This window comes from Chrysemys picta, chromosome 1, assembly GCF_011386835.1.
Source record: "Chrysemys picta bellii isolate R12L10 chromosome 1, ASM1138683v2, whole genome shotgun sequence".
NCBI lineage: Eukaryota > Metazoa > Chordata > Testudines > Emydidae > Chrysemys > Chrysemys picta.
This window is the reverse complement of record NC_088791.1, coordinates 25,059,906-25,082,839: the sequence shown is the minus strand read 5'-3', so window position 1 is coordinate 25,082,839 and position 22,934 is coordinate 25,059,906. Positions and strand designations below refer to the sequence as shown.

General features: G+C 39.5%; 1 protein-coding gene across 9 annotated transcripts in view; it reads right to left on the bottom strand.

The window, feature by feature from the left end:
* MAGI2 (membrane associated guanylate kinase, WW and PDZ domain containing 2) overlaps positions 1-22,934 on the bottom strand; it is a 1,106,753-nt gene that overhangs the window by 36,003 nt on the left and 1,047,816 nt on the right. For 5 of the 9 annotated variants that reach the window (XM_042859399.2, XM_065554827.1, XM_065554858.1 and 2 more), the window contains 4 exons: positions 17,130-17,315; positions 13,317-13,488; positions 8,741-8,981; positions 7,246-7,389 (listed from right to left, as the gene is read on the bottom strand). In XM_042859399.2, the coding sequence (XP_042715333.2) occupies positions 7,246-7,389; positions 8,741-8,981; positions 13,317-13,488; positions 17,130-17,315 (743 nt within the window). The remainder of the gene's footprint in view (positions 1-7,245; positions 7,390-8,740; positions 8,982-13,316; positions 13,489-17,129; positions 17,316-22,934) is intronic. The other 4 variants (XM_065555069.1, XM_065554906.1, XM_042859401.2 and 1 more) reach the window with 1 other exon arrangement.

Here is a 22,934-nt window from a genome sequence, read left to right as displayed (position 1 = left end):
GGGATGATAGCAGAGAGTAGCCATCTCCTGCTCACATGTCCCTTGCCTTTCCCCTTTTCATGCATGGAGTCCACGTCCTATGGGGACAGGGGTTGGGGCTGACTTTGGCAGGATTGGCAGAAAGACGGGCAAGCTGGCAGGGTAAGTCTCCTTGTTGTCTTCATCATCCAGAATATTAAACACATTGTAGTACAGCTGTTAGGGAGGTTTAATAACCTCAGAATCAGCAGCTGTCTGACTATAAAAAAGATGAGTCTATATCATCTAAGATTGCAGTTAAAATGCAACCAATTAAATGCAACCCCAATGGATCACCATTTTCCCTCCAATGATTTATGGGTTGATGGGTACTGGTAGTGCTGTTGGAAAGTACATTTAATTAATTAAAATTACTTCTGTTTCACTGCTCTACAGCCAAAATGCTTCTTTACTAATTCTGGGTCACTGAGAACGAAAATGATGCTTAAAATTGTTGATTGGCTCTAGTTTTCAAGATATGCTATTGGGTCAGTATATACGACCCTTGACTTGGGAATGGCAGAGGATAAGTGAGTTATAAAGGGAAGAGATGTCAATTTAAACCAGAAATGACTAAAATACATCTTTGACTGGATCTATGAATAAATCTATGACTGGGTTTGGACAGTACTTGCTTTTTAGGCAAAGCAATGAATGATGCAATCTGAAGCTGGTATTGCATCATACATGATATTAATTGCATCATGTTATTCCTAGCAGTCATGGATGATGCAATCATAACAAAGCTTACATCACTCTGCTGAACAAATTGCCCTATATCAGCTAGAAATCATACAGTGTTGTGCTTTCTTATTTGTCAGTGTTTGATTTTTCAAAGGGACACATTTCTGTTTAGCCAAAGTGAGCAGAGATGCCTCGTACTTGTGTGAACAGTGCAGATAACTTCTGCTATGTTTGTGGTGAAGTGACTTTTGCATCACAAAAGTGCAGTATAACTACTATGGTTAAGAAAGCCTATCACCTTTATTTTGGCTGCAAAATTGGAGATCAGGACAAGAGGTGGGCCCCACACATATGCTGCAACACTTGTGCAACAAATCTTCGTCAGTGGTTGAACAGGAAAAGGAAATCTATGCCTTTTGCAGTGCCAATGATTTGGAGAGAGCCAACAGATCATACCAGCAATTGTTACTTCTGCATGGTGCCTCCAGTTGGGAAAGGTGCGTCAAAGAAGAAAAAGTGGACTGTGCATTATCCAAACATTCCATCAGCTATATGCCCAGTACCCCACGGAGAAGGACTGCCGGTTCCTGATGCACCAGAATCATTCTCACTTGAGTCAGACGAGGAAGAGGATGAAACTTCTGGTCCTGAACCATCAATGTCACAGGACCCACATTTTCTCCCATCCTCCTCCTCTGAACCACACCTCATAACACAAGGTGAACTGAATGACCTTGTCAGGGATTTGGAACTACCCAAGAGTAAGGCAGAGCTGTTGGGCTCCAGACTACAGCAGTGGAATCTTCTGGCGGGTGATGTTAGGGTTTCCATGTTCCGTGACCGTCAAAAGGATCTTGTCCCATTCTTCTTCATGGAAGGTGATCTTGTAGCCTGCAACAACATCGATGGTGTGATGGCAGCCCTCAACATCGCTCACGATCCAGATGAGTGGAGACTGTTCATTGATTCATCGAAGACGAGTCTTAAAGCTGTTTTACTGCATAATGGCAATGTTTTGCCATCAATTCCAGTTGGTCATGCAGTCCATATGAAGGAAACCTATGACAACATGAAACAACTTTTGAGGTGCATAAACTATGACCAACATCAGTGGCAGCTTTGTGGCGATTTGAAGGTTGTTGCTCTCTTGCTTGGTCTGCAGACCGGATACACAAAGTACTGCTGTTTTCTCTGCGAATGGGATAGTCGTGCAAGAGATTCCCACTACATCAAGAAAGATTGGGCACTCAGACAGTCATTGGAGCCCGGGAGGAAAAGTGTTCAGCATCCACCACTTGTTGAATCAAGGAAGATTTTGTTACCACCCTTACACATCAAGCTGGGTCTGATGAAGAACTTTGTCAAGGCCATTGACAAAACACAAGCAGCTTTCAAGTACCTCCGTGGAAAATTTCCAAGGTTAAGTGAAGCTAAGCTAAAGGAAGGTGTCTTTGTTGGTCCTCAGATTCGTGAACTTCTTCGAGATGATGCATTTGACCATGCACTGCGTGGCAAGGAAAAGACGGCATGGAAAGCCTTCCAGTTAGTGGCAATAAATTTTCTCGGAAACAACAAGGCAGGCAACTACAGGTTGTTGGTGGAAAACCTCCTCAAGGCATACAAAAGCCTTGGTTGCAACATGTCACGAAAGATACATTTTTTGCATTCTCATCTAGATTTTTTTCCACTGAACTGCGAAGCAGTGAGCGGCGAGCGATTTCACCAGGACATTGCAACAATAGAGAAACGCTATCAGGGCAAATGGAGCCCATCAATGCTTGCAGACTATTGCTGGACAGTGACAAGAGATGCTCCATTTAATGAATACAAGAGACAAGCCAAGAAGCGCCGAGTAGACACTGAATAGGACTAAACTATGTACATAATAGTTTTTTGCCTTTTGTTTCATAATAAATTGTATTTATATAACCCTTTTGCTGATTTTTAAAGTGTTACATAAACAGGACAGGTGAAATATAATCATGTAAAGCAACCATAAACACATGAAAAGACCTAGGTTTACAATTTATGATTAAAACTCTACTATCTACACAATATACATAGACATAAAATGTAAAAACTTAAATATCTTAGAAACAGTAGCCAATCAGTTGTTTTAATTGTCATATTTGAATTCAGCACATCAAAATACATAATAAATAGCACATTTTATCTCTGAAGCAGACGACTTCTCAAAAATTGTAGACCAGTGTAATTCAAAGAAGCATCATATGCCTCCCTTTGTTTTGGTTTATTTTTGAGTCTCCCCTTCTATCTTTTCTCCATTCTTTTCTATTGTCCCCTCTCTCAAAATCTAGGCATCTGTAATTAATTTAAATTTTTGCTTCAATTATATTCCCTAGTAAGCTATCCTTTGTGTTTACTACCCTTTGCAGAAGATGGTTACACCCACATTCTTTATTTAGATTGATTTCTCTAATTTATTAGATTTTGTTTCTAAGATTTCAAATTCTGCAGATATAATATTCCAGGAAAGAGGATTACTGTGCTGGGATGGGCTTCATCTATCAAATACTGGGAAGATCATATTTGTACATCATACGGCTAATGTGATAAGGAGAGCTTTAAACTAGATCTTATGGGGCCTGGCCAATGCACATCTAGCCTCAAGTAAGGAAGTCAAGGGGAAGGGGCTAAATTATTGAGAAGGGACCAGAAATCACAATGCATTAAAGAGGCAAGAAGTAAAGTAACAGGGCAGTCTGCAAAACATCTTTGATGCCTGCATACCAATGCACGGGAACAAGCAGGATGAACTGGAAGTCATGGTATATGAAGAAAATTATGACTTAATTTGCATTGCAGAGACTTGGTGGGACAACTCCCATGACTGGAGTAGCAGCATTGAGGGATATAGCTTGTTCCAGAAGGACAGGTATGAGAAAAAAAGAGGAGGCATTGTGCTGTACATCAAGAATGTATACACTTGCTCCAAGAGGAAGTAAGGAGAGATCTATTGAGAGTCTCTGATGAGGCTAAAAAAGGAAAAGAATAGTAGTTATGTTATGGATAAGGGGGTCTATTATAGCCACCAAATCAAAACAAGGAAGTGGATGAGGCAGGTAACAAGCAGGTAACAAGATTAGCTAATACACATGAGCTAGTATTAATGGAGATTTTTCACTTCCCTGATAGCTTTTGGAAGACTATTACAGAAAAACATATTATGTCCAAGTTCTTAGCATGTAGAAGGGACAACTTTCTAATTCAGAAAGTTTTGGAAACAGTTAGGGGGGTTATCCATTTTGGAATTGGTGTTGACCAATAGGGATGAATTAGTTGTGAATGTGAATGTGATCCCGAGAGGTCGATTTCTACCCGTCGATTCAGGCGGGTAGTGTAGACCCAGCCTAAGTCACTGTTATACCAGTATAACTGCATCCACCCAGGGAATTTTACTTGTATAAATATAATGATAAAAATCTCACTCCGATATGTCACAGTTATACTGGTAAAATTTTTAAGTGTAGAGCAGGCCTTAATCCCTAACATGGTCAATTTTATCTTAACATATTCTTCACAATGGTATATCCAGCCTTAACTTCTCCTTTCTTGACTTGGTTCGTGTGGCGAATGACACAGTTATGTATATTATTTTTTAAAAGTATTATATGAATCTCAATTTATCTTTGCTATTATCCTGCCTTACTGCCGGGAGTTAAACCCAAGGAGGTTGTTAAAGGGGAAGCAAAGAGGAAAATGAAACTCTGACAGATAAAGCTATTTAAGGGAACGATGCGAGCAGCTATTAATTGGTAAATGCCCCTGCCTGGCTTCCAGCAGGCTGGCATGGTTTACTCTTCTCAAGACTGAAAGCCTAGGACCAAAGGGAATCCTGAACCATAAAGATGCTGGCATAGGGAAGAAGTGGGCGCTAAGTGGGCTGTCAATAGCAGCAACTAGAGATAAGTTGCTGGCAGATAGAGAGACACAAGTCCTGCAGCAAGGAGGTTGACTCCCACAACCGAGAGATGGGAATAAATTGTCCTTAGTTGAGCTCTGAATAGAGTGGTTAAGCTTAGGTAAAGATATGTGTGTACAGGACTCTTTGTATGCAGTGTTGTAGCTGTGTTGATCTCGGGATATTAGAGAGACAAGATGGGTGAGGTAATATCTTTTATTGGACCAACTTCTGTTGGTGAGAGAGACAAGCTTTTGAGCTTCCTGAGGAAGAGCTCTGTGTAAACTCAAAAGCTTGTTTTTCTCACCAACAGAAGTTGGTCCAATAAAAGACATTACCTCGCCCATCTTGTCTCTCTATAGGATTCTTTGTTGTTTAAACCCGTTTTCCTAGATGCTATGTTCTTTTTGGCAAATAAATGCTACTTTGTTTTGAAGAAACTGTTTTTGAGTCACTTTAATCAGCTGGTCATTTGTCCCCAGAGGTAAAAGGCTTACAGATGCCAAACCCAGTTGAGCCTGCTGGGTTAACATGGTTGGTGGCGGTGGAATGCAGCCCAGAGATCTGGTCTAGCATGATTCCACCCAGAGAGGTCCCCAAAGGAGTGCATTTGCAAAGGACAAAAAGGGGTTTAAGGCATGGCCTGCCCGGTATCCATGACAGTTGGCTTTGTATAACAACTATATAAATTAGACAAGTTTTTAAATTTATTTTAGAAAAGAAATTAGTATTTTTTCATGGAACAAACAATTAGTATGTTTTCATGGAACATTATAAAATATTTCCCAATGAGACTGAAAAGAGCCATGAACTGGCTTACTGTCCTTACTTGTTTAAAATGGATATAGTAGTATTCACTCATAAGGTCTATTTTATACTTGTGATATTATTCTATTCAAATGATGCATATAATTTTACTGGTCAGATCTTTGGCTAAATATAGGAAATTACCTGCAATGATACTTCTCTAAAGGCACCATCCTTCATGGTTCTGTAATCTCGGTCATATGCCCTAAACTATATGACTTCCAGCATTGACTGTAAAGGAAGAGCTCTACTGCTTTCCTCACAATTAGTTACACGCTGCTAATATCATATATCCTGGTTATGACTTTTTATTAAGTACAATAAACGATGATAATACAGCAATAAAGGAACAAATGAAAAGACAAGTAAAAAAATTAAAATCTAAGATTCCAAAGTCAATGTTAACTCACACCTACATTATATACTCTATATATAGTTAGTCAGTGGTTCTCATTGATTGGGCAGTGCTGGCTGTGTCTAGGTTCCTAGTGGAAGGGGAGTTGTTGGGTGCTCTGTGTTTCCATAGCTCCTCTTCAGGCAAGCTCACAATGCCTGGGGCTTTGTGGCCTATGCGTACTCCAGGACCAAATCGAATCTTAAAAACTGTATGTGACACATGGACCATAACAAAATTTTGTATTAGCATGGTCAGACCCCAGTACTCTTTAAAGACAGAAAGTTAGACTTGTTGCGGTTGCATGGGATGCAAGTGAGGGCAGAATTTCATTCAGAACTGCTTTCAGAGTAGCAGCTGTGTTAGTTTGTATCCGCAAAAAGAACAGGAAAGTATTCAGAACTGCCACATGACAACAATCCATTCTCTTTCTAGTATAGCACTATTTTTCCATTTCCCATCTTTATGATTAAATATTGGAGCAACAAGGCAGCATTTGTTAGATATTTTAAGGAAAAGTTTGTGTACTGATTCTTGGTCTAACTGTACTGTCATGGTTGCCTTTCCGCACACTTTTTTGTGCAATGAATTGTTATGTATTAACGTGCAAGTGCAGATGAATTTATACCTACTCTTCAGATAAACTCTTCACTATAACAGCTGGACAGGCCAAAAGCACAAATCTTGATCCACTTATTTTGTAATGTGGAATTTCCTAAATTAACTTTGAAATTTTGTCACACTCGGTGCACTGATGTGGTTTTTATTATTATTTATATTATAACAACATCTAGAAGCTCCAACTGAGTTTCGAGCTCCATTGTACTAGGTGCTATACAAACAACTAGTGAAAGTTAGTTCCTGACAAAAAGATATTATAATTTAAGTGGATGAAACAACGCGGGGTGAGACAGAAGTGAAGTGACTTTCTGAAGGTCATAAGCACACAGTGGAAGAGCCAGGATTAAAACCCAGGTCTTTTGATACCCAATCCATTGTCCAATATACTAGATCACTGTGTCTTTGTATTTGGACTACAGAAATAAATAATTACCCTGCTATTATTTTTATTAAGAAAGCAACAAACTCTTCATTCCTTGGAGTTTCTAAGATGTCTAGAAATGAATGAAAGAATATGGAGAAAATTGCAAAACAAAGCAATCAAAAATGACATATCCAATCCACAAATAAATTACCTAGACCTACTGCCTATTTAATGTAATTTATTCAGCTCTTGTTAGGCCATTTAACAATATAAAAGCGTTTGTTCTTCGCTAGACAAGTATTATAGAAGTTCTATCTGATCTTGTCACAAAATATAACTGTTTCTTACATGCAGTGCGCAAAATCCTCTGAAAATATATATATATTCCTTAGAATTTATGTTATGGAGCTGTTTCAAAAGAGTTAAATTACTCACCCTCATCCTTCCATTTCTTATCGCTGGCCCATCTTCTGCTAACCTCAGCACATACAAATCCATTTTGTATTCTCTTCCTCCTCGAATACTAAATCCAAACCCTTTGGCTCCCTTCTCCATGTCAACAGTGAAATAATCAAAATCCTGTATAGACACAGAGAGTAAAAACAAATTAACTATGTGAATGGATTTGTGCACATTAAGGAAAAAAACACAACCAAACCCTTTGAACATATGTTTGAATGTGGAATTACTCAATATTCTTGTACAAAGAATATATTTTTACATAGGCAACAGGTGTGTACATATTTACATGGAGACAGCATGTGTGCCTGCTTTGAAAATATGGCCCTAGAAGTGAACTCTATAGAGGGTTGACCTAGGAATGTGGTGTTCGCTGAGGACTTCTGGAAACATGTGCCTCCTGATTTAATAAACTTTCTGCCATCTGCTTTTTCCCCCCTTATGCAAGGAAAGGGGGAGATTTTTTAACCCAAATTTGCACCAGATCCTTCAACCTTGACACCCATTAGTAAACACCACTCATGAGAACATTCCCATTCAAATCAACAAACTACTAACATAAGGCTTACTTCTGGGAATAAGCATTGCAAGATTGGGCTCTGTGTAAAAAGAGACATCTGGCTAATTTGTATATAGATTGTTTCTGCTGGCATAGATTATTTCACATCAAGTCATAACACACACAAGATTGATCTTCTGAAAAAGGAGAGTCTGGTGGCACCTTAAAGACTAACAGATTAATTTGGGCATAAGCTTTTGTGAGTAAAAACCTCACTTCTTCGGATGCATAGAGTGAAAGTTACAGATGCAGGCATTATATACTGACACATGGAGAGCAGGGAATTAACTCCCTGCTCTCCATGTGTCAGTATATAATGCCTGCATCTGTAACTTTCACTCTATGCATCCGAAGAAGTGAGGTTTTTACTCACGAAAGCTTATGCCCAAATTAATCTGTTAGTCTTTAAGGTGCCACCAGACTCCTTGTTGTTTTTGAAAAAGGAGAAGCTTCCTTTTCAGACACAAAGACATAGAGATATTTGTAATTTTTCTGATTATAAATAAGGTATGTCTTCTACAATGGCAGAAAGATGATAATTTATGTAGAAATCCCATCTGAACTGGATACAGCCACAGTTTATTGATTTAGGGCTGGATTGTGCCTTTAAAGCACAGCCCGTGGTAAAAGACTATTTATGATGCTGGTATACAGTGGTTTGAGAAGAATAATGTTCTGGAGAATGCATTTTCTCATCATTATTTGAACTCCCCAAAATATAAAAAATAGTCTACCTGCAGCTGTAACAACAGTATTATAAATAGCGTTATTTTAGTGTAAAAATAACAGCACTTTACAAGCATTAATGAAGTTGGAATTAATTTCTTCTGCAAAAAAATATAAATCATAATACAAACGTTCAGGTCAATTTAAAGACCCTGCTTTCAGAGCTGTGATTATTTCACTTTGTACCTGGGGCTGCCTGTAATCTGACAGAGGATATTGCCTGGTGTCAGGAGAATGTTGTCTGTAATCTATTAAAGGTGGCTGCCTGTAGTCCAGAGGTGGTGGCTGCTGGTAATCCACTACTGGAGGATGCCTGTAGTCTAATGGAGGCTGTCTATAGTCCGCTGAAGGCTGCCTGTAGTCAGTAAATGGAGGTTGTCGGATGTCGGGTTTCACATCCTGTCTTGCTTTTACTTCTGACCTATAACTGAGTAAGTTAGAATGATTATTTTAGTTATTTAAAATTTCAGAAATCTGCACAACGCTAAAAGAATTTGCAGAAAGGCATTAAATGCAATACTGAGAGATAAAAAGCAACTGAACAGCTGTAAAATTGTGTCAAACTGGACTTCACTGAGAGGCAGATGGTGCATTTGAGATGAGCTTTCCAAGGCAAAAATTGAGATATCTTAAATTAGAGCTTACTTTTGAAAATTTGGCCCTAAATGACTTGTCCAAGGCAGTACAGTATCATTTCCCCATAGACCACAGTGGGATCGGAATTGGGCCCTAAATGGCAGTAACAGGAACAGAACCCAGGAGTCCTGACTCCCATGTACCTTGTGTAACCCAAAGACGAAATTTCACAGAAGAAAATATAATACAAAGCAAAAGACTGAATTTGTTTATTGTTTTCCAGAACTTAGAGTGCAGTAGACTAAATAAGGATTTAAAATATTGAAGAGATTCAGAGGTTTACAGCCTCTATATTTTACTAATGTAAAAGCTATTTCTTTTTGGTGAGCTCTCAAATTCAGAAATGGACATTTTCTTTGTACCAGCCATTATCTGACTAATAGAAAGAAATCATTGATATAGTATCCATTAATATAGTGTACACTAAGTGCTCTGATTCACTGCAAGATCTTATGGTAGCAATTCCTAGTAAGCCATTCTAGGATTTAAATACAGATCTAGAATATGATGCACATTTATGAAGGAAGGAAACCGAATTTGGTTAATAAGGATTTAATACTTTATAAATATTGTTTTAATTGCTAACTAGTTGAAAGAAGATGCTAACAATCTTTTTTGTCTGATGTGTATTTCAGGCTCTGCTCTAATAAAGCTTCAGCATACCTAGTAATAACACTCATACCATGAAAAGGGAATCTGTACTAGGTTTTCAAGGAAAATGCTTAGTTATGCAAATGAATGTATTCAACATGTGGAATTAATCTGAGCATTGTTTTCTGTCTTTGTTCATTTTTCCCTGGAAATAACTTGCATAATGTGTTAGATGGCTTTGTCTTAGGCTACAACATAGACACTTTATTGATACAGTACATTTCTGTAAACTAGCCATTCCTAGCTATATTTCCAACCAGACAAACAGAGATAAGAGGGGAAATGATTTGAAACTTGAATTATTTTCATAGAGATTGCAAAAAAAGACCTGACACATATAGTATTAAAACTTGTACAAAGTATTCATAATGGGATCTGCTTTTTTATATCAAAGCTTCTTATCTTCTTTACTTCTTTAGTATATTGATTCCATGTAACAAGGACATAGAGAATCTAGGCTTATTGTAATATTGAGTCTGTTTAATATAAGCAAAGTAAATTTATTGCTTGTAATTTAAAAATATTAAATAGGATTTTGACTGACTGATACAGAACAACAACTTTTTTTCTGGTGAATAACTATATAAACAAATTATAACATATTAAAAATAGGTAAAATACTACCCAATATCAGCTAATAATAGAATTATTTCTGGAACACTGGACAGCTTAACACAAGTTCACAATATACTGGCATATCAGTATCCCAGAAGATGATGCTATGCTATACACAAGTTATAACAATAATATTTTTTGTTGAATATGTAAATAGGTGTGTTAATGCATATACCTTACTGGACATTCAGTAACATAGTGGCCAGATCATCCTTTAAGAACTTAAAAAAATTAATATAGTTTATATGTCACAAACTAAGTATAAACTTTATATGTTTATATGTCCCAATCCTGCAAACATTTATTACCGAGCATTGTGCTGGTCAATGGGACTTCTGATGGGGCTTGAAAAGAATTTTTAGGATTGGGTTCTACAGTTACTTTAGCAGAAGCATGTATCTTTCTGGAGCTGGCACTGTCAGGCAGGTGTCTAATGAAATGTAAGGAAAAGGAACCTGAAAAACTGTGTAAGTCAGTGTGTGACTGGCGGGTGCAATCGCTGCTTACTCGAGGTTTTTGCAGGACTGGCAGGTCGCTCAAACAGTACGGTATGGAGCACCACTCTGGCTGCATGGTTGCAATGCCACTGAATGTAGGGGTATCGGGGCCAAAATTTACGGAGTGCTCTTGCGATCTGGCACATGGGGTGTCTGTTCCTGTGTGGTGGAGCACAGGGGAGTCTGCTGAGAACTCAACTCTTGGCAGCATCGTCTCATGCACTGTGTGGATAAAAGAGAGGAAAGACTCCCTGGCTGAGGGAGATCCAATGTCCTTGCTGTGCGGGAGATGACTGGGGACCAGAATTTAAAATCCGTCCCCACTCCCAAGTAATATTTATATGGTGATACCGGTAGAAATGGAGGAGAAAGGCATTTTGGATAAGTAAATATGAGGGCTGTCAATTGATCACAGGTAACCCAAGTGATTAACTCAAAACAAATTAACTAGATTAAAAAAATTAATCGTGATTAATTGTAGTTTTAATCACACTGTTAAACAATATTAGAATACCAATTTAAATGTATTATAAATATTTTTGACTGTTTTTCTATATTTTCAAATATATTGATTTCAATTACAACACAGATTACAAAGTGTACAGTGCTCACTTTATATTATTATTTTTTATTATAAATATTTGCACTGTAAAAAAGATAAATAAAAGAAATAGTATTTTTCAATTCACCTCATACAAGAACCTCTTTAGTGAAAGTGCAATTTACAAATGTTGATTTTTTTTGTTACATAACTTCACTCATAAACAAAACAATGTAAAACTTTAGCGCCTACAAGTCCACTCAGTCCTACTTGTTCAGCCAATCGTTAAGATAAACAAGTTTGTTTATATTTACAGGAGATACTGCTGCCTGCTTCTTATTTACAATGTCACCTGAAAGTGAGAACAGGTGTTTGCATGGCACTTTTGAAGCCGGTGTTGCAAGATATTTACGTGCCAAGTATGCTAAACATTTGTATGCCCCTTCATACTTTGCCACCACTCCAGAGGACATGATTCCATGCTTCTGTCATCAGTATGGAAGTAGGACTGAGTGGACTTGTAGGCTCTAAAGTTTTACATTGCTTTATTTTTCAGTGCAGTTATGTAAAAAAAAATCTACATTTGTAAGTTGCACTTTCACAATAAAGAGATTGCACTAAAGTACTTGTATGAGGTGAATTGAAAAATACTATTTATATTTGTAATAAAAAATAATAATATAAAGTGAGCACTGTACACTTTGTATTCTGTGCTGCAACTGAAATCAATATATTTGAAAATGTAGAAAACATCTAAAAATCTTTAAATAAATGGTATTCTATTGTTGTTTAACAGTGCAATTAAAACCGCCATTAATCACATTTTTTTAATCTCGTGATTAATCGCGATTAATTTTTTAAATTGTTTGACAGCTCTATAAATATGATTTCTGTATTAAGCATAGGTGACTGACAGGGCATAGCACCTGATCTACAATAAAATGCAGAAACTCCGGCACTGGCATTTATTGTTTATGGGTCATGGTCTGGCTGAGGTACATTACTCGGTCAAGTTTAGCATAAAGACTGACAGTGTAATCAGTTTTATCTGACAAGCCAAAAAATTAATCCAGTGACAAAATAATGTTGACAGAAAATCACATAATGTAAGAACTATTGTAATATTCCACAACCTAAATCTATTTCAAATACATTCTGATCAGAATGTAGCTGGTCACAACACTCTAGATTTCCTCCTAGCCCACTAAGTAATACACTGTATCATTTCATTCAAACTATGTCGTATACACAAAAAATCATACATGTATTGAGAGCTAAACTAGAGAAATCAGCTGGGGAAAAATCAGTTTGCTGTAGATAAAATCCGTTGTTGAACTGAAAAATATTGTATTGACAACAGTGCTTTACGATGCAGAAGACATGGAGGTGGGTGTGAGGGTTAAAAAGAAGGCCATTTCACCAAGAGCATACTAGATATAAATGTGTTTCGTAAATGTCAGGAACATAAAAATGAAGTTTATTAACAATGAAGTTATGAGCAAGAGATACTAGAATATGCTTTAGTTCTCTGGCAAAAAATATCACGCCAGTAAATAGTTCTGAGAATCTGAAGTTTGAACACAGCGCTCCCTGTTTCGGGAAAGTTTTGCTCCTTGTGTAGACTGACGTCTCTCACACATGTAGGTGAACGATACTTTTCAGTTTAATCGAACACACAATTTATGTTTTATAAATGTTGCCCCTCGAATGTTGGCAACAGGTAACATGATATGTCACAGTAGTTAGAAACAGAGAGAAGGTCGATTGGATCAGGTCTCACACTGTACCGAAAGGAAGCAGAACGTGGAGCAGCTGCTCTTACCTGTTTTCATGTCCTTGTAACTGGAGCGGTTGTGGCGGTGGTGGCTGTACTACGGGACTGTGGTGTGCTACAGGGCTCTGCTGAGCCATGGGGCTGTGTTGCTGTGCCATGGGGCTCTGTTTCTCTGAGCTTGGTGCTGAAGCTGGACTGTTCAGCTCTGCATAATGGGAAACTGGAGATTAAAGAGCTGTCATAGTGTGGCATTTAATAAAGGGCAAAGGTAGACAATAATCATTTTTGTAACACTCTACCTCCAATTATTTATGTTTTGTTGCTTTTATTATAATTATTATCATAATTAGATTTTAAGACATCTGAACCTACTGGACTTCATTTGATCTCTTCTGAGATCTATAATCTTGGTCACTTTTACAACTCAGGCTGACAAATCTGTTATTTAAAACTCAACTGAACTGGGCAAAGAGCTGCTGTGGTTCATAGTTTCTTTTAAAAGCCTATAACTACTGATATTTGGAAACTTTTCATTTTGGGAGACTGAAGAATCTTACTGCTTTCATTACAGTTATGGGATGATAAACTGTTGCAACAAGATTTAAAATGCTTTTGTTTGCTCCTGCTGCTTTTGAAGTCAAATGGAGGTTTGAACTGTCAGGTAGGGTCATGGACAGTGGAGCCAACCTTTATAAATACATATTAACCAGCTCTTATTATCATTTATATCACAGTAGCATGCAAAATAGCCTAAGAGCTCTACAACTGTACACTGTAGAAACCCAGTCCCTTCCCCAAACACCCAACATCTAAAAAGAGGAAGGGTAGGGAAAGGCATACAACATACAAATAAAGTGCTAGACTGTAGATTCACCACAAACAAGGGAGACTAATCTGCTTTCAGGTTTCCCCTTGCTCTGGGTTGAGGGAAGAAGCAATACCCTGCACTAGGCTTAGTGATACAGATTATTTCCCCCAATGTCTGGGATGTACATTTATGTGTGTGTGGGACGGGAGGGAGGGAGGGAGTGCCTGGGCTCTGCTCACAAGCACAAGAGGGGATAGAGCAACTCTGCAGAAGCTACTTATTCCTAGATGCTACTACACACAGTGTGCATAGCTGGTGTAGGGACAGGCGGGGCTGCAGCTGGACAAGTGGGGCCACGATCTGTCTCAAACTGATCAGCGAAAAAACCAGCACATGTTTAAAAAGGGTTGGTGTGTGTGTAATATATATATATATATATATATGCACACACACACCCATACACACACACATGTACTTCTAGACTCATATATATATATATATATATAATATGTACATATACACACACACAAACTGTCCTCAACAGCTGTCTATCAAGCCATTGTTAGTTCCTTTTATAAGATAAAGTGGCATTACTATTAACTAGTTAATTTGATCTAGAGCTTTTTTGTTAATTTAACAATTTACTATTGACTATTTATTCAACTTTCCATAACAATTGACTATTTTATACCTATGACTATTTTCAAAGTTTGATTCTTTTAGCATACTTTTTTTAAATGTTTGTCTAATTTAGGACAAATTGTCAAAAATACCTCTAAATTTGCATTCAAAAAGTTTGAGGCTGAAGGCACAAACAGCACTGTTGTGTGTACATTGCATATTTACATGTCTACAAGCACAGTTTGCATGTACAAGTGTGATTTGTGCTTCACAATTTCAGAGGCTGGTTTGAAAATATGATCCCTCATGCCTATGCGACACTTACAAACACCAGTCAAATCATACATTAATACTACTGCATAGCATTTCTATAGCACTTTTCACCTGAGTGCACTTCACAAAGCTATTAGATACTATTACCCCTTTTTATTAATGGGGAATCCAAGCCTCATGTTACCTGTGCCGTAACCTCTAGAACAGAGGTTGGCAAACTATGGCCCACGGGCAATGTCCTGCCCGACGCTTGAGCTCCCGGCTGGGGAGGCTAGCCCCCAGCTCCTCCCCTGTTGCCCCCCCTCCCCTGCAGCCTCAGCTCGCCGTGCTGCCAGCGCTCTAGGCGGCGGGCTCCTGCCGTGCAGCGCAACAGCGTGGCTGGCTCCAGCTAGGCAGCGCGGCTGCCAGTCCTGCTTCTCTGAGCGGCATGGTAAGGGGGCGGGGAGCAGGGGGGGTGGATAAGAGGCAGGGAGTCCCAGGGGGCAGTCAGGGAGGAGGGTGTGGTTGGATGGGGTGAAGGTCGGGGCGGCGGTCAGGGGATGGGGAACGGGGGGGTTGGATAGACGTGGGAGTCCCGGGAGGCTTGTCAGGAGGCAGGGGTGTGGATAGGAGTCAGGGCAGTCAGGGGACAGGGGGCAGGAGGGGTTGGATAGGGGGTGAGGTTCCGGGAGGGGCAGTCACGGGGTGGATGGGGATGGGGGCCAGGCTGTTTGGGGAGGCACAGCCTTCCCTACCCGGCCCTCCATACAGTTTTGGAACCCCAATGTGGCCCTCGGGCCAAAAAGTTTGCCCACCGCTGCTCTAGAACAATCCCTTCTCACCAGCAGCTCCAGAGTCTGCCCATGTTGCAGCACTCAACATTTCGTATGTGCTTCTGCTTTTTCTTTTCTATGTAAATTAATCAGTGTCACCAGGGGTGGACCTATTTGCTAGTATACATTTCTGTTAGCTAAATGCCTGTACAAGGCTGCTTTCAATGGCATAGCATGGATTATGCACTACATAACCCATGCCTGAAGAGATTTACAAAACAGATCTCTGGGTAATGTATGCCACTAACTTTAAATCTCTTTCTGAACAAAAGAAAGAGTCTGAACAAATTTGAACTGGACGTATGGATCTAATTGCTATTTGGAACGGGTGAATGCTTTAAGGAGTATCTGCTAAGAAGAGCTGACCTGTGCTCTTCCTGTACATTTAGGTGTTTCTTCACATTGAATTCATTTACTGACATAGGGGCAGCATTATCCAGGGCCAGTTGTCTGCCAATTTCCGCTGTATACCAGTAGAAGAGCATTATACTCAGTATGAGTTAAGCTGATAGCACCGACAGAGCTGAAGGTCATCTAAAAAGCACACCGATCAGCAAGTGATCTCATTGGTTTCTGTATTTGACATTCCTATCCACACTAGTATTCTGCTACTGGGACTTAAAGTCACAGTTTCATTAATGCAATGGAATTCATATACTAGCACTGCAGCTCTTTCAACTTAAATTACATGAAGCTCACATCAAAGAAACTCCACTGATTGGTTTGTAGGGTGATGCCCACAATAATGAGTCTGTTACCTTGTCTGCATCTGACAAACTGAGCCCTTTGGAGCTTGGTTCTCCCCTACCTTGCATAGTCACTTATATCTGTGCAAAACAGTATCAAATCAAATTTCTCCCTTCGCTCCAGTGGTGGCATTTTACATCCATTTTTGCAGTCACTCACTACAGGTATAAATGAATACACAAGATGACAGTTTGTGAGTCACTTATTTCCCACTGGCTAAGGACTTGATTTTGTTCTCTTACACTTGTGAAAATAAGGAGTAACTCAATTGAAGTCAGTGGAAATCAATAATATAAAAAGGAGTGAGCTCAAAATCAGGCCTTTTAGTGAGTATTTTACATCCATGTCAGAAGGCAGTTCTTCCACAAGTCTATAGCACACACACTGCAGTACTCCCTATGCCATCAGGTTTCTTTAGGTTCTTTGAAACATACATCCACAATTAGATTGTTTTCAAGAATTCAGATAATATTCTAGCTAGTTCTAGGGTTGCAGCTGTAACCTTTTTGTACAACACATGCAAGCTTCAAAACAAAAACTCTTCAAACTAACTGGAGGTAACATAACTTTCTTCCCGGGCTTTAAGGCTTAATTACTTACCCTCCTGAGGAATGATGCGAAGTGTTACACTAAGACCTGCATCTTTAATTAGCTTCACAATATCTGCATGAGGCATGTTAATAATAGACTGGCCATTCACAGCTAAGATCCGGTCTCCGACTTTTAGTTTCGTACAGCGATCAGCAGGACTTCCATCAATTATCCTCCCTATTTTATGGGGTACAGCTAGATAGGGAAAAATATTTATAGTTAACAAATGTTACAGTAGGCGGTGGTATCCACAGACAAACAGATGGCCACATTTTCAAGAATTTCCCAGGTAAATAAAAAAAAACAAAAACAAATAGGTGCACAGAGCCAGTTATTATTTGTATTGCTATTGTGTCTATAGGTCCCAGTGAGGGTTCAGTACCCCCTTGTGGCAGGTGCTGTACAGACACGAAGTACAAAGACAGTCCTGCCTCAGAGTGCTTACAAACTTGGCAGATGATAAGATGCTACAAGCGGGCAAAACAAACAGATGTGGGGAATGGCAGAAGAATGCAACAGTGAAAGTTTAAATTTTGCACAATAAATAGTAATCACACCTGGCCACAGACCTCTCAATGTACAGAATTTCTTTCATTTTTAGATTTTATTATAAAAGTACAACCTAGAGATTATTTCCTTTATATTCATATTTTTTAATATGGAAAATAATTTGAATAGATGCATTCAACATACTGTTCTCGCCCCCTCCTTATATACACTCAAAGACAAAATGCAAATCATACCAGGGATTTATTGCAGTTTGCATATTCACATGTCAGGGTGAATGTACTCTTACAGTGTAAGAAGTGTATGGCACATGTATGTGCAATATGCATATACACATATGTAAAGTCTAGTCTGTTTCTCTCTTTGCTACCTTCCCCTTCATTCTCTAATTCTTTCTGTGTTCCATCTCATTCTCCCCCTCATATTTTCTTGTCCTGTGTCTTTTCCCTATTTCCCAGTGTTCTTCCAAGCTCTTTCTCCACCCATCTTTTCTTGCTATGCAATCTCTGCTCCTTATCTCAGATCACTTTGCTTATTCACTAGATCTCTTGTCTACAGCTATTCTTTTCTTTTCTTGTCCCTCAGCCCACACTCACCAATCTCACTTCTTTCTCCCTTTCCGTTACACGCACACACTCATTCCAATGTAACTTAATTATCTAACCTGTTCCCATCCCTATGCTGAGTGTCTCCCAGACACCCCATACCTATGTCTTAGCACCCTTAGCACAGAATTCCTAGGTCTCACCACCTTCCTCCCTCTTCAGCAGAGGTGGCTGTTGGAAAGCTCCCCTTTTCAAGACCGTCTGCATGGTGTGTGAGCCCTTTGGGTTTTGTCCTCCTGCCTACTTGCTGCTTGCCCACCTTTCAGCTATATCATGAGTGGATGTGACTTCCAGGCCTGCTGAGGAGGCCAGCCAAGACTTGGAACACAGAAATGATGATCCATGGACATGGCACAAAAGCAATGAAACCCACTCTCGTTGTTACAGGGTTTGCATTTTGTGGGGGAATAATTTGTTGCCCCTAGAAATCAGGTTCACTCCGCAGTTCCAAATCCCACCTATCCTTTCCAACATGCAAAAGGACTCCTTAACTGAGCTGTAACCCATAATTTTCCCTTTTTCTTTATTCCAGAGATGTACCTGAAACAGTTTGGTAAAGAGCTGCTCAGTAGTGTTGTGTTATTCATATGCAAAGGGCAGGTAACTATTGATAACAAGCATCTCTACATCTTTGGACAGCTGGATTTCTATTCAAAATCTGGGTGGCTAAGGAACTATCTGTTTCTTATACTACACTTATATGACACTCACTACCAGGTATCTGAGCACCTTACACGCTTTTATCCTTACAACACCGCTGTAAGGTAGGGAAATACTGTTAGCCCCATTTTACACATGGGGAACTGAGGCAGAAAGGCTAAGTGATTTGTCCAGGGTCATACAGGAAGTCTGTGGTGGAGGAATAACTTGAACCTATGGCTTCCCAAGTTCGTGGCCTAACCACTGGACCATCCTTCCTCTCACCAAGAGTAAGACAGCCAGTAGTTACCGAGGAGAACTAAGTGGTTTATTATTAACGGTTCCAGGTTTAGGAATAAACTGGCAGGATTTATTTTCCGGAACCCAAATTTTAAAAGTAGGGTTAAACACAAAATCTCCTCCTGATTTTTTAAAAAGATGTCCTTTGACGGCCAGTCACAATTCACAATCTTATCTGAGTCATTTGCTGATTACACTGCACCACCAACCGATCAGAAGGTTTAAATATTTTCAATGCTGGCTAATCTAGTCTGCTAATAAAAGGCCTCCTACTGGCCACTGAACATCAGCCAGCACCACAGCAATAAAGGAGCGGCATGAATTCCTACGGCCACTTCTCAATAGCTGCCCCAGTCTCCAAAACATCAAAAGAGACCTACCATTGTCAACAATGTAGTTTGAAGTTTAGCGTCAAATCTGAATGGAGCAACCTGTATGGAAGAGGTCATTAGTGGTGCATATGAGCACTATAATTATCTGGTCTTTTAGAGAAATTATCTGCTTTGATTTAAAACCTAATAACTCCTGAAAATGACACTTGCAAAATAAAAAGAACAGGAGTACTTGTGGCACCTTAGAGACTAACAAATTTATTAGAGCATAAGCTTTCGTGGGCTACAGCCCACTTCTTCGGATGCATATAGAGTGGAACATATATTGAGGAGATATATATATACACACATACAGAGAGCATGAACAGGTGGGAGTTGTCTTACCAACTCTGAGAGGCCAATTAAGTAAGAGAAAAAAACTTTTGAAGTGATAATCAAGATAGCCCAGTACAGATAGTTTGATAAGAAGTGTGAGAATACTTACAAGGGGAGATACAAACATTGAATCTAATGGCTCAGCCATTCCCAGTCCTTATTCAATCCTGAGTTGATTGTATCTAGTTTGCATATCAATTCCAGCTCAGCAGTCTCTCGTTGGAGTCTGTTTTTGAAGTTTTTCTGTTGTAAGATAGCCACCCGCAGGTCTGTCATTGAATGGCCAGACAGGTTAAAGTGTTCTCCCACTGGTTTTTGAGTATTATGATTCCTGATGTCAGATTTGTGTCCATTAATTCTTTTGCGTAGAGACTGTCCGGTTTGGCTAATGTACATGGCAGAGGGGCACAGCTGTCTAACACCACATTCTACAGGCCATTATCCTCTGATCCCACTGAGGATTACCTAAAGAAACTACACCATCTGCTATAAAAACTCCCTGACAAAGCACAGGAACAAATCTGTACAGACACATGCCTAGAACCCCGACCAGGGGTATTCTATTTGCTACCCAAGAGCCATAAACCTGGAAATCCTGGACTCCCCATCATCTCAGGCATTGGCACCCTAACATCAGGCTTGTCTGGTTATGTGGACTCTCTCCTCAGACCCTACGCTACCAGCACTCCCAGCTATCTTCGAGACACCACTGACTTCCTGAGGAAACTACAATCCATCGGTGATCTTCCAGAAAACACCAGCCCTCTACACCAATATTCCACACAAAGATGGCCTGCAAGCCATCAGGAACAGTATCCCCGATAATGTCACAGCTAACCTGGTGGCTGAACTTAGTGACTTTGTCCTCACCCACAACTATTTCACATTTGAAATACCTTCAAGTCAGCGGCACTGCTATGGGTACCCGTATGGCCCCACAGTATGCCAACATTTTTATGGCTGACTTAGAACAACGCTTCCTTAGCTCTCGTCCCCTAACGCCCCTACTCTACTTGCGCTACATTGATGACATCTTCATCATCTGGACCCATGGAAAAGAAGGCCTTGAGGAATTCCACCATGATTTCAATAATTTCCATCCCACCATCAACCTCAGCCTAGATCAATCCACACAAGCGGTCCATTTCCTGGACACTACTGTGCTAATAAGCGATGGTCACATAAATACCACCCTATACCGGAAACCTACTGACCGCTACACTTACCTACATGCCTCCAGCTTCCATCCAGGACACACCACACGATCCATTGTCTACAGCCAAGCTCTAAGATATAACCGCATTTGCTCCAATCCCTCAGATAGAGACAAGCACCTACAAGATCTCTATCAAGCATTCTTAAAACTACAATACCCACCTGCTGAAGTGAAAAAACAGATTGACAGAGCCAGACAAGTACCCAGAAGTCACCTCCTACAAGACAGGCCCAACAAAGAAAATAACAGAACACCACTAGCTGTCACCTTCAGCCCCCAACTAAAACCTCTCCAGCGCATCATCAGAGATCTACCACTTATCCTGAAAGATGATCCTTTACTCTCACAGATCTTGGGAGACAGACCTGTCCTCGCTTACAGACAACCCCCCAACCTAAAGCAAATACTCACCAGCAACCAAACATCACTGAACAAAACCACTAACCCAGGAACCTATCCTTGTAACAAACCCCGATGCCAACTCTGTCCACATATCTATTCAAGTGACATCATCACAGGACCTAATCACATCAGCCATACCATCAGGGGCTCGTTCACCTGCACATCTACCAATGTGATATATGCCATCATGTGCCAGCAATGCCCCTCTGCCATGTACATTGGCCAAACAGGACAGTCTCTACGCAAAAGAATTAATGGACACAAATCTGACATCAGGAATCATAATACTCAAAAACCAGTGGGAGAACACTTTAACCTGTCTGGTCATTCAGTGACAGACCTGCGGGTGGCTATATTACAACAGAAAAACTTCAAAAACAGACTCCAACGAGAGACTGCTGAGCTGGAATTGATATGCAAACTAGACACAATCAACAAAGGATTGAATAAGGACTGGGAATGGCTGAGCCATTACAAACATTGAATCTATCTCCCCTTGTAAAAAGAGCAGGAGTACTTGTGGCACCTTAGAGACTAACAAATTTATTAGAGCTCTAATGGATTTGTTAGTCTCTAGGGTGCCACAAGTACTCCTGTTCTTTTTGCGGATACAGACTAACACGGCTGCTACTCTGAAACTTGCAAAATAAAAAGTTTTAAAACTTGGAAACAAACCAAACCACAGAATTTACTATTCGTTATGTGCCTTGTTTTTTAACTCAAATTTAACCAACAATGATTCCTAAAATTGAGATTGTCTATTTATTATTGGGCCTCCCTAAACTACTTTTTAACGAACTGGACTAGATTACAAAATTAATGAAGCTATGTTTATTTATATCAGCTAAGGATCTGGCCCATTATTTGGATGTTAGTTCTATAATATAAAAAGACTGGGACAGAAGAACAATTGCTTTATTGTTGTTTTCTTTACTAAAATCTATATTTTTTTATCCTAGCAACTAAAGAGAACTGTACAGAGAAAAAGATACATTTACAAACATTTTTACAAATATCTTAGCATTCACTGCTAGTATAAAATGAATCGTTAACAGATGATATGTTCATAATAAAAGTGTCCACAAAACAAAGTTAAAATTCCCTTTCCTTTTATAAAGGTTCGCCGAGGTAACTGTACAAACTCACCTTGCACATCGCTTATGCAATCACAATTCACAAACCCCCAATACAACTTTTGTTTCTATTATTGAAGAAAACACTATTCATGCCATTCGAGCCCTTTCTGAAATGCAGCAAATCATTAATTTTCTGAACTGAAGATACAGGTAACTACTCTGAAACTCAATCCACAGTCAGACTGCATGCTTCTTTAACATTATGCTTCAATCAAAAATACAAATTTAGCTATAGCTTTAGTAATACTGACACAATTAGAAGAAGAAGGCTAACGGCATATTGGGCTGCATTAGTAGGAGCA